The following is a 12,910-nucleotide window of genomic DNA, read 5'->3' on the forward strand; positions in this document are numbered from 1 at the left end:
GACATTATAGAGTAGGTAATTCCGCACGATGAGATCAGTTTGCTTCGGGTCATTATCCTCTTGGAAGTAGTAATCACGAAAAAAACCCAATTTCAACATGAGACACTGAAGGTTACCATTCAGGATGTTTAATGAAGCCATCTTGTCCATCGCCGAATCGATAAACCTCATGGTTCCAGTTCCAGATGCTGCCATCGTACCATACATCACCTGACTGCCGCCGCCGTGTTTTACTGTGGGAACCAAATGCTGAACCTGGAGCACGGATCCTGGTTTCTTCCACACCATCCGTCCTGCATCCGTTTCAAAGAGATTGGTTTTCATCTCAACCGTATAAAGAACCTTGTTCCAGAACTCCTTAGTTCTATTAACATATCCCTTAGCAAACTGTAGCCTTTTTTTTATTCACCTTTGAAAGACTTTTCACGGCCAACACGACCTTTCAGGTTGTTCCTGTATGCTACTCTCCGGACCAGGGCTCGGTATAGTCATAGTCAACTGAGGATAGTCAGCTGACTATCTGACTGATCTGACTGACTATATCCGTATTCAGTCGGAAATGACTTTTGGCTTCCGCCGCCGTGTTTTACTGTGGGAACCAAATGCTAAACCTGGAGCACGGATCCTGGTTTCTTCCACACCATCCGTCCTGCATCCGTTTCAAAGAGATTGGTTTTTATCTCAACCGTATAAAGAACCTTGTTCCAGAACTCCTTAGTTCTATTAACATATCCCTTAGCAAACTGTAGCCTTTTTTTATTCACCTTTGAAAGACTTTTCACGGCCAACACGACCTTTCAGGTTGTTCCTGTATGCTACTCTCCGGACCAGGGCTCGGCATAGTCATAGTCAACTGAGGATAGTCAGCTGACTATCTGACTGATCTGACTGACTATATCCGTATTCAGTCGGAAATGACTTTTGGCTTCCGCCGCCGTGTTTTACTGTGGGAACCAAATGCTAAACCTGGAGCACGGATCCTGGTTTCTTCCACACCATCCGTCCTGCATCCGTTTCAAAGAGATTGGTTTTTATCTCAACCGTATAAAGAACCTTGTTCCAGAACTCCTTAGTTCTATTAACATATCCCTTAGCAAACTGTAGCCTTTTTTTATTCACCTTTGAAAAACTTTTCACGGCCAACACGACCTTTCAGGTTGTTCCTGTATGCTACTCTCCGGACCAGGGCTCGGCATAGTCATAGTCAACTGAGGATAGTCAGCTGACTGTCTGACTGACTATATCCGTATTCAGTCGGAAATTACTTTAGGCTTCTTCACGCAGTTTCTCCGCCAATAGAGATGAACTAGCCTTTGGCTGAAAATCTCTTTAATAAAGAAAGAAAAAGAAAGTTTCTCCGCCAAAACGACCTGAAACACACACACAGAAACAGTCAGTCGAGCGTTTAGTCACTTTTCCCCCTCTGCGACTCGACTATCTCATTTCGTTCTTCCCAGTCAAATTGTCATCATTGCATTTTGAAGTGACTTCCCCCAAAACGAATTCGTTCCTCTCTCTCTCATGTCATTGAGTTCACGATAGGTAGACAATAAACCATCCATTAATGGGGTAACTACTTTTGACGTAGAACTACGTTTTTCATTAAGGATGCCAAATCAGAAAACAGGTCGCGTTTTTATGAAATAAAGTCAACGTTAATAACTATTTTTGCTGACTTATGGGAATCGTGATATGCAAACACTTTTAAAAACTAACTACTTTCAACAATTTATTCACTTATCACTAATCACACGGCACCACCGGTGCTCCACAAGAACTGCACAGCGAAAAAGAGGGCGAGCCATGCGCTCGCGTCCCTCTTATGACTGCATACTGCTGACGCTGCACGCTCCACGTTGTCGACCGTAGGTTGGCGGACCCGAGTGGCGTGATGTACCAAACGGTTCCGTAACGGCTTCCCCCTTAGCTGAAAGACGTCCTCGGCTTTCGTCTACTGCTGAAGTATCAGCGGTACCTCTCTGGACTCGGGATGGGCCTCGGTTGATGCGATGGTATCCTGTTCGATGACTCCTGGTTTGCTGTTGGTAAGGAGTGTCTTCCAGGCGGCGAATTTCAAAACGATGATTATGGATGAACCCAGTATGCAGATTAGTAAAGTTGATGAGATTACGGATGCTATCCATCCCAGGAAATGAAGTTTCCAATGGAGGTTTTCGGCTGTCAGGTTAAGGTGTGTGATATGGTTACGCTGTTCCATATGTAACTCCTGTAAATGTTCCAACGGAATGTGGTTAAACAGTTTGGTTGGATTTACCTTCAATCCCGTGGTAGGTATGAACGGCTGTATCTCCATGTTTGTGTTGACATATTCCTCGTCATCCAATTTCAGTGTACAGTTTGAGTATTGGATTAGGAACGACCCCTGTAGAGTGCGTTGGGTGACTGAACAGTTTGACGAAAGTGTTACATTGATTGCATTGACGACTATATTGCCATCATTGATTTTCCGAATAGTTTTGTTTCCGTAGGTGCGTTCTATGGGACACTCTGCTGTATTTCCGGAGACCAATTGTTGCATACAACCCGTCAAAGGTTCTAGATCCGTTGAGGAACATATAAACATGGCGTTGGCTTTGGAACAAGCGCTTTTTAACATGAATGATTTCTGTCCTTTCAAATTAAACTGTGTTTGTAGGTGGACTCTGTGGTGATCTACAATGACTGGTTCAATGAAGTTGAGGGTGTACTGTACATTTTTGATCCTGGGTATCTTCAGTATGTACATGAAAATTTCGTTGTTTAATACTGCGTAGGCATTGGCAGTACTAAGTATGCTATCGACCGAGTTAAGCCCGAAACCGTCATTAATGAGGGAATGATGAATGGTTTCCAATTCGTCGAGGTGAATGATGCGGCTGCTTGGGATACTCCGTCTCGCTAGTGTGATCGCCTCTTCGATTATGTCTAAGTGGTATAATAGCTCATCAATTTTGAATATTAATTCTAATACATCAAAGCCCTCTAAGGAATGTATTACATTTTCCTCATTTTCCAGTATGACGTTAATTGCTTTTGTAATGTTGCTCATTCGTGAATCGAAAGCACTATTGATTCTTATTTGCTTGTTATTCTCGCTAATTAATGAATTTAATGACGAATTTATAATCTTAAGGTCGTCTGCATCAGGGCTTCCCGATACGTATTTCCAGGCCTTTCCGAGAGATTCCCATCGTTTTCTCCTACGTAGTGGTTTTATTCGGTTGTAACTCAAGTTTATTTTGTCTAATTTTGCTTTAACTATTGACTTAAAAGGCGTTTGATTCGACAATCTCTCCATAGAAACGGCGTTAAAGCTTTCTACAATTGTTCCAATTGAGGTCAAGTTTATGGGGTGCACAATTCGCAGAGAACTAGTGCTTATTTTAGCGGGTCCTAACGGAACTATAATGATCGGACTCTGATCCAGGGTATGAATTCTCAAGTCTGAAGTGGCCATCCCTACCAGCGTAAGGAGCCACAGTATTCTGCAAGAAAATATAAAGTGTTGTTTTAGTTAGCTCTTTTCATATCTAATTTGTGAATTTTGATAGCCTTTTCATCTGTTACAGTTTTGCTGGTTTGACTTTGGATTTTAATTGGCCTAAATCTATTGGTGTAAGGGGTCGGCTTTCCTTTCCCTTTAACTAAAGCTTCACTGATGGTGAGGTTTTCATATTCTTTATTGTTTTGACTTTCATTTTTCTGATTGTGTGTCCTCGCTTCTAACGCAATATTTTCCCTGGCAGTTAGTATTATTTTTGCTTTCTGTGTATTTATATCCTCCGGGTTCAATGAATGAGAATTTCCAAAAATTATATCCCTAGGTCTTAATTTCGTAGTTGAATGTTTGGTATCGTTATATAGGGCAGTTACTATGGAGAGCCCTTCGTATAAGGTTAGTTCTTCAAGTTTTCTCCTGTTTGACATGTACATTTCTAAAAGCGTGTTGTGGTATCTCTCGACAATGCCATTGCTGTTACTAGTACTGGCAAAGTGTATATCAATATTTTGATTTTGGAGAAAGGTTTTGAATTTTGAGCTTCTGAAAGATGTGGCTTGATCACATGTTATAGTTTTTGGTAGGCCGAAAATTTTAAAGTATTTTGTAATTACTTCGATCAGCTCATCCGCCGTTTCATTCTGGATTTTGAAAATTTGGGCAAATTTGGAAAATGCGTCAACAAGGGTAAGGAATTTTTCACCCTCCTTGACGTACACGTCAATGAAAATGTTCTCTAATGGTTTGTCGTATGCTCTTCGAGTTATTGGAATTTTGAAGGGACGTCGTTCGTATTTCGCGAACTTGCAGTCCTCACAATTTTTTGCGAATGATTTGATCTTCGTAATCATATCGGGGAAGAAAACTGACTGACGAATCTCCTCGTATGTGAGCTTCCAACTTCTGTGGTTAAAATTATGGCTCTTACGAATAAATTCCTCTTGATCAGTTTTAGAAATAAGATCAGGGAGTTTTAGATTGCAAAATTGTACTTTCATGCCTTTGAATTGATCTTTCATTATTTTAGAACACAATTGTGCAATCTCTAGGGGAGCGAATATACCATTGGATATGGTCGGGGAAAGATAACTTTTAAGAATGTTTCGGATTTCATCTTCGGAATATTCTCCACGGTTGAAAGTATGCCTGCTGTAACCTGAAAATATAGAATAAAATATGTGAGCCGATTTTCTAGGATCGTTTGACACATTAATTATCAGCTGATTCCTAAACTTGTTAATTATTTCTGGTCCATATATCGGGTCATTTTCATAAAGCTCGTTTTGCAAAACGGTTTGAATATTTAGTTCAGATTCGTCAGCTCGTGGTATCCGGGATAAACCATCGGCCACTACATTTTGTTTTCCTTTTTTGTAAACCAACTGGAAATCGAATTGCTCCAGGTATAGCCGTTGGCGAGTCACTCGTCCTGTAGCATCTGTTAACTTGATTTCCTTAGAAAGAGGCTCATGATCTGTGTATATGGTAAACTGCCTACCATACAGATATGGCCGGAACTTTTTAGCTGCAAAATAGATAGCTAACAGTTCCTTGGCGGTGGCAGAATATTTCTCTTCCGCCTTTGTCAATGTTCTTGATAGATAGGCAATGGGTTTTTCACCTCCATTCACTATCTGTGTGAGGACCGCCCCGATCGCAAAGTTTTACGCGTCCGTAGTCAAAACGAACGGCTCGTCAAAATTGGGGTAGTGCAATAAGAGATCCGAACTCATTATATTTTTCAATTCAGTAAAGGCTTTTTCATATTCCGGAGTAATTTCTATGGATTTGGTTTTTCCACGAAGCACACTTGTCATCGGCTTTGCGATTTTAGCAAAGTCGGGAATGAATCTTCTATAGTATGAAATTGTTCCAAGGAAGGATTTTAGTTCCTTCGGGGTTTTCGGAAGAGGCCAGTTTTTCACTGCTTCAACCTTCTTGGGATTAGGTTTAACCCCTTCCGTAGTAACCACGTGACCGAGGAATTCAACTTCTTTACGAAGGAATTCCGACTTGTCACACTGAACTCTAAGGTTTGCTTCCTTTAGAGTTTTTAAAACCTTTTGAATGTCTTTCATGTGCTCTTCCAAAGAGCTGGAAAAAATTATGATGTCGTCCATATAGACGAAACATCTAATACCTAAATGTTTCCGTAATACCGAATCCATCAGGCGTTGGAATGTTGCGGGCGCATTCTTCAATCCGAACGGCATCCGCACAAACTCGTATTTCCCATGATCGACGTTAAACGCCGTTTTTGGGATGTCAGCTGGGTCTACCTCTATTTGGTGGAACCCGCTGGCCAGGTCGAGCACAGAGAAATACTGCGCATTTCCTAGACGATCCAAAATTTCGCTGATTTCCGGTATTGGATACCGATCAGACGGTGTGATTTTATTTAATTTTCTGTAATCTACCACTATGCGGTACTTTTTCGCACCTGAGTTGTCGACCTTCTTAGGTACGACCCAAATAGGAGAAGTCCAGGCAGATGAAGACTCTCTAATAATGCCTGTATCCAACATCTTTTGGATTTGTTCACTCACTATTTCTCTTAGATGGTACGGATATTTATATGTCTTTTGGTGTATTGGCTTGTTATCGGTGGTCTCTATTCTATGCTTTACTTGATGTGTAAAGGCAAGTTTTTGACCTTCCTGGAAGAAGATGCTTTTGAATGGCTGTAAGGTCTTTGCAAGAAGTTTGACCTCCTCTTTATTTAGATGATCCGCAGGGAAATTCAAATTCTCTTTTGGATTATCGGTTTTTATAAGAAAGTCTTTATTTTCGAATGGTTTCGACAATATAGGCTTCGGTAGGCCTTTTGAATGTACATGAACCATCGCACTATTATTCTTTGCCAAGTAAAGTCCCGGTTGGACTGAAACATTTGCAGTAATGTTAAGCTCATCTTCGATTAGAAACGTTCCATCTTGTAAAGTTGGAATTTTCATGAAAGTTTCGAAATTTTCGTGAAAATTCATGGAAGAAGGGAAATACCGGTAAAATTGGTACGTAGATTTCCCAATAATCAACTCGTGTTTATCTGTATTGATCACGGCTTTCAAGGCTGCTAAGTTTTCGTACCCTATGAGCCCGTCAAAAAATTTATGAAATTTAAACACATGAAATGGTAGTGCTCTGTTGACATCTTTCGGAAAAAGATTCGCGTGCACCACTTTATCCAAAATAAATTTTCCATTTTTGTTCGTGACGATGGCTGGCTGATCAGTCACTTTTGCGTTTGCCACATGTTCTGGATTCATATACGATTTGTTCGCACCTGTGTCTATCAAGAATTTTAAGATTCCCTTGTTAGATCGGTAGCGAATGTAAGGAATGAAATTGTTCAAGTTATTGTCTGGTCTTCCTCTCCTCTGTGAAAATTTACTTCGCGTGTATTTTGCACTTCGCACTCGGTCGCGTTATTGTCATCATCGTCATCATCATCATCACTATCCACGTCAACCTCGTTGGTGTTATGTTCCACGCGCGGTTTAAATTGCTGAATCGGTCGTTTGAATGCAGTTTTTGCGTTCGTTTCTTTGGCATATGCTCTGTAAGAGCTGTTGCTGTTGTTGTTATTATTATAGCCACCAGAACCACTGCTACTAGGGTTACTGTGCTGTTTGAAAATTTGTTTTGCGGGTTTCGTTCTACTTTCCGCGTTTTGATTAGTGCATACAGCCTGGTATGCCTCTTCTAAAGATTTTGGTTTCGATTGCCTGATAATGGAGGCCAGGGGCTCTCCGATGTTGTCCAAATATCGTGTGATTGTTATCACATCAACTACCTCTCGAGCCGATAACGGGTTCGAGGATAGATTGGCTTTTAGCCTAGTGTTAATTTCTTTGATTTCATTAAAGAATCTCAAATGATTCTTATCTCCTTTCTTCAAATGGAACATCGCCGACAAATTAGTGGCGAAGTCCTTCTGGTCCCCATATTGTTCGATGAGAACCGATTTGATACCGTGAATGGTATCGGGATCACCATTTGCGCATAATATCACGCGAGCGTCCCCTTTGATTTTATTTTTTATTGCCCGCAAATATATCGAGCTAAGCGAGTCGGGTTGCCCGTTCTCGCCTTTTATTTTAAACATTTCGTAAAGCTCGTTGACTTCCTTGAGCCAACTTGCCAATTCCTTTTTATTTCCGGAAAATTCCGACATATTTTTAATAGGGTCGGGGATGGCATATTTGTTGCCCTCCCTGGCCACTACCAATGCTCGGAGCTGTTCAAGCTCTGTTTTGAGTGCTTCAAGTTCACTGGCTCTTGTTTCCGGCATGATTGATAATAGAGTTTTAGATGTTGAAAAGTAATTCACTTACGGTTGTGTTTGCAGCATCCGGGTGATCCTTCGACGGCTGGTTACTCGTGCGGCGGGATCTTCCACTATTTTAACACCTCACGATCCCACTTCTGACACCACTTATGGGAATCGTGATATGCAAACACTTTTAAAAACTAACTACTTTCAACAATTTATTCACTTATCACTAATCACACGGCACCACCGGTGCTCCACAAGAATTGCACAGCGAAAAAGAGGGCGAGCCATGCGCTCGCGGCCTTCTTATGACTGCATACTGCTGACGCTGCACGCTCCACGTTGTCGACCGTAGGTTGGCGGACCCGAGTGGCGTGATGTACCAAACGGTTCCGTAACGCTGCGAACGGATTTTGGCAAATTACATACTAAACGAATCGGAAATTCCCTAAGATTTGTTTAATATGCTATACATTAGAGTCCCCTGGTTTGTAAATAGTTAAAATTCATGAAAACTTTAAGCGTTTCCATTTTCCCATTCATTTCTGCCCATTTGTGTGCTTTCCCGAACAGAGTTGCTAATAACGAGCAACTTATCGACGACCAACGAAGGGGAAATCGTAGGATTTAAAGTCTCCGTGAACAAAGGAAAAGTAGAAGAATGAAGGGGAATACTTGCCTAGAGTATAAACCAGCCGGGTGCTATGATTGATGCTAGGATCGTTAGCGAAATCTCAAGCAGAACTGTCAGTGGGATACCCAATTAATGTGAAAACAAAGGGAAAATGTCAGTGGGATACTCGATATGTTGGCTCCTGTCAGTTCAATAGAGGTTCTCTAAAGACGCCACCCAGGTGGTATAAACAGTGAATCTCGCTGAGGCAAACTTTCATTCGGCATCGAACTGTTGAGTAATCCAGTTCACTTTGCTTTCGCTGCGCTTCGATCTAAGATTGGACCCCACCAGTGGTAATCCAACTTGGATATCGTCGTGTGGTTTTGACGTAGGATTACGTCTTTCATTTCTATACCGGGGTGTAAAATCAAAGTTTCGAAAACGAAAGCGTTACGCCGGAGACCGAGATTTTGAGCTTTAATAGCTCCTAAACAACTGAACGAAATGGTATGATAAACACTTCATTCGAAAGATAAAATGTCTACGCGTTATATACTTGTTACTTTTTGATCCAAAAACTTGTTTCAATAGTTTTAAAATTGCTTTCAAAACAGGCTATTGAAATCACCAATCGGTATATAAGCGAGCGGCGCTCGGAAATCCACTCAGTTCTAATTGAACAGCGATTGGAGCATGTTGTCGCTGTTGCGGTGAAGCTCTTTATTTATCATAAAAGCGCGGATGAACGGTGTCACCAAGAGCCTGTTTGTGCACCCTAGGCCAGAAGGGAATCTATCAGGAGGAGAGTGATGCCACAAACGGTTCCCTGGGAAGACATCGCTACACACACATACACGCGCGGCTATTAACAGGTGGTTATCGAGTTGGCATTAACCACTGGTGGGCTTCCAGTATCGAGGAAAATGTGGAAATATCTAATCGTTACTGAAAATAATCTGCCAGTTCCTCTGGGAATTTTCAAAATATATTCATGTTAAAGAGTTTAATTGAATGTTTTCTATCCATGTAACACTGTGACCAAATATATTTCAATCAAGTGCTATAAACAGGTGGTTATCGAGTTGGCATTAACCACTGGTGGGCTTCCAGTATCGAGGAAAATGTGGAAATATCTAATCGTTACTGAAAATAATCTGCCAGTTCCTTTGGGAATTTTCAAAATATATTCATGTGAAAGAGTTTAATTGAATGTTTTCTATCCATGTAACACTGTGACCAAATATGTTTCAATCAAGTGCTATTAACAGGTGGTTATCGAGTTGGTATTAACCACTGGTGGGCTTCCAGTAACGAGGAAAATGTGGAAATAACTAATCGTTACTGAAAATAATCTGCCAGTTCCTCTGGGAATTTTCAAAATATATTCATGTTAAACAGTTTAATTGAATGTTTTCTATCCATGTAACACTGTGACCAAATATGTTTCAATCAAGTGCTATTAACAGGTGGTTATCGAGTTGGCATTAACCACTGGTGGGCTTCCAGTATCGAGGAAAATGTGGAAATATCTAATCGTTACTGAAAATAATCTGCCAGTTCCTTTGGGAATTTTCAAAATATATTCATGTGAAAGAGTTTAATTGAATGTTTTCTATCCATGTAACACTGTGACCAAATATATTTCAATCAAGTGCTATTAACAGGTGGTTATCGAGTTGGCATTAACCACTGGTGGGCTTCGAGTATCGAGGAAAATCTGAAAAGAATTAATCGTTGCTGAAAAATACTCTGCCAGTTCCCCTGGGAATTGAAAAATACATTGATGCGAAATAGTTTATTCTAATGTTTTCTATCCATATAACACTGCAATCAAATACATTTGGTTTTGTGATTTTGCAATCAATCGCAATTAACAGGAAAGCTTCTGAAAATTATTCTTCCCCATCAGTAGAAAATTTTCGTATCCAATATTGGATGCATAACATGAAAAACGGAAAATGTTTTACATCGCGAAAATCCTATTATTTTCCAGCAATTATTTGCTTGCTGCTCATATAATGCTGTGACCAAATACATTTCGTTTTGAATTTTTCAATCAAGTGCGACCAACGTAAGATCATGTCTTCGGCAATTTATTAGAGGTGCAATGAATCTTAAGGAATTCCCGCTCTACGCGCACTGACAAACGATGTTTACTCAACAATTTCTCAAACGAGAAATGTGTGTTGTGAGAATGGATTAGCGAACGCAAAAATTATGTAGACTGATTTGATGCAACAGATATTTTGTCTATTGGAAATGGAAAACAAATCATATCACAATACAAGCAATGTATCATGTATTATACAACTTTTGCGTTATTGCTTCTTTTGCTGAATATTGTGCCTCCAAAGTAACGCTCTCGTTTTCGAAACGCCCTCTCCAAAAAAAAGTATGCATGCAATGTCGTTCGGATCTCTCTGTCTAGGAATCATAGAAAAAACCTTGTGCCTCCAACGTAACGCTCTCGTTTTCGAAGTTCTCCAAATATTCATTCATTCAGAATGAATTCAGATTCAACTTCATACAAATGATCTCTAAATCAACGATAGTCCTACGTCACCCTTGCGGTTATACCATAGATATAACCCACTTCCTGTTTTTTCTTTTCGTTTTTCGCGTTATTCGTATCGTGTGTTTTTCTTTTCGCGTCATAAATTGAACGCTTCGCGTAGTGTGTGATGAATAAGAAGAAGAGGAAGGCAGGCTCGAGCCCTGCAAAAACGAACGCATTGCCAGGGGCGATAAAATCTCGAGGCAAGCATCATCCAATGATGCACGCGATGTTGGTGCAGTGAAAAGCGCTCGCACTGAACCGAGCCTTCGCGAGTGTGACACCGCATCGAGCAACAACGAAGTAGGCGATTTCGGCGCGTCGGTCGAAAATGTACACTCCGTTACCCAGGCAGCAACCAAAGTCAAGCTCCCCCTGCTGGTGGTGAAGGCGGTCGTTCTTGACAAACTCATCAGCGAATTCGCATCGATGGGGTAGCAGCAGAGTACAATCCAGTCTTTTTCCAAGCAGTTAACATTGTTTGTATAAGTTATTTGGGTTCGCGGGCCAGTCGCAAAACTGCCTTCCACTAGGACTGCATTTGCGCTAATATTGATCATAATGAAGCATTTCTATTGTTTTCGAGGTTGTTGATATTAACAAATTGATTATTGATATTGAACGAGGTTGTTGATATTAAAAGTTTATTTCGCTTGTTTAGTCACCAAGAAAGTAAATGTCGTTCTGGAATTTTGTATGTGATTAGGTTTCGCTTGCCAGTAGCAAAACTTCCTCCACTAAGGGTGACAGCTAGCAAGTGTTGTCATTGTTGTTGTTTCCATGCGGTGCCAAAGATATATTGATGTAGTTATGAGATGTGGATTAATGGTGCTGGTGGTGCAACATGTATATCATCGATTGTAGCCGGAGTCTATGTCAATTGCGAAAAAGGCCACCGTTAGAGGTAAATTTTCAATGCATCGACATGAAATAAATTGCGACATACGATCAGCTAGTGTATTGTTTTGCGAGGGCAAGAATGAATCATCAATCAATTATCGTCAACTGATTCTACAATGAAAAAACCATTTCAGAGATTATTTTGCTAAGCAGTTGTTTCTTAAATTTCACAGCATTATAGAATAATATCCGAAGGTATAAACAAGCGACTTATAAAAAATAACAGCGTAGTTCTACGTAAAAAAGACGGGTGGGTAATGTCGGGGACATAACCGGAGTGACGTAGGACTGCGTTTGCCACTCGCCACAGCTTTCACAGTTGGAAAATTTCTTCCCATCCAGCTTGTGACATGTTGTTCAGTAAATTACATTCAATGGCACGTCGCATTATCACCACTCAGTGTCGGTTCTGTATGCGGTTTTTCTTATCGTCGCGAGCAGCTTTACCAGCCAACTCGAACACTTCGGCGGCCGAAACTATATAACGCCGGCTAGGAAGACTGGTGCACTGGTACTAACGCGCTCGGCCTAGCTACCCTTGCGGAGCAATTGGCGGATACACCTACGAAGAACTGCACACCTGCACGGTTCGAGTGGGTCTTTGCCTTTCCCTTAACTTGTCCTCCTTTGTTACGTCCACGATGCCGATGCCGTACAACCACACGGGTTTACGGTTTGAAAGAAATTAAGATATTTTTTTGGGGTCCGCGCGTTTTATTCTCTAGCGGTACACACTCACAGGATAGAGACAAATCGGCAAACTCAGCCAGAGGGGCGAGTCCAACGAGACGAACGAATGAGCGTTAAAAGGGAGCGATGGCAAAAAAATGCATTCATTACGATTTGTTCGCTCGTTGGATTCACATGCAGGCAAAAAAGGGTCCTTTTCAGGATCACAAAATTATCTTCAATCCAAAGAGTTCATTGTTTTGTTATCACTTGATATCCCCATCTTGTTCGGCTAAACCTTTCTGTTTAGCGATTCCGTTTGCCACTCGCCACAGCTTTCACAGATGGAAAATTTCTTCCCATCCAGCTTTGTGACATGTTGTACAGTAAATTACATTC

The 12,910-nt window shown here is 41.0% G+C and overlaps 1 protein-coding gene across 2 annotated transcripts; it reads right to left on the minus strand.

Moving 5' to 3' along the window:
• Positions 1-1,802: 1,802 nt before the first annotated feature.
• On the minus strand, positions 1,803-8,051 carry LOC129762400 (uncharacterized). Of its 2 annotated transcripts, XM_055760627.1 has the most exons (3): positions 7,834-8,051; positions 2,276-3,485; positions 1,803-2,178 (listed from the first exon to the last, which is right to left on the minus strand). In XM_055760627.1, the coding sequence occupies exons 1-3, from the start codon at positions 7,848-7,850 to the stop codon at positions 2,137-2,139; spliced, it is 1,269 nt and encodes a 422-aa protein (XP_055616602.1). In that variant the 5' UTR covers positions 7,851-8,051; the 3' UTR covers positions 1,803-2,136. The 2 variants fall into 2 exon arrangements, with proteins under 2 accessions (XP_055616602.1, XP_055616601.1); XM_055760626.1 differs by having other exon boundaries at positions 1,806-3,485; positions 7,834-8,050.
• Between the last annotated feature and the right edge of the window lie 4,859 nt (positions 8,052-12,910).

This window comes from Toxorhynchites rutilus, chromosome 1, assembly GCF_029784135.1.
Source record: "Toxorhynchites rutilus septentrionalis strain SRP chromosome 1, ASM2978413v1, whole genome shotgun sequence".
NCBI lineage: Eukaryota > Metazoa > Arthropoda > Insecta > Diptera > Culicidae > Toxorhynchites > Toxorhynchites rutilus.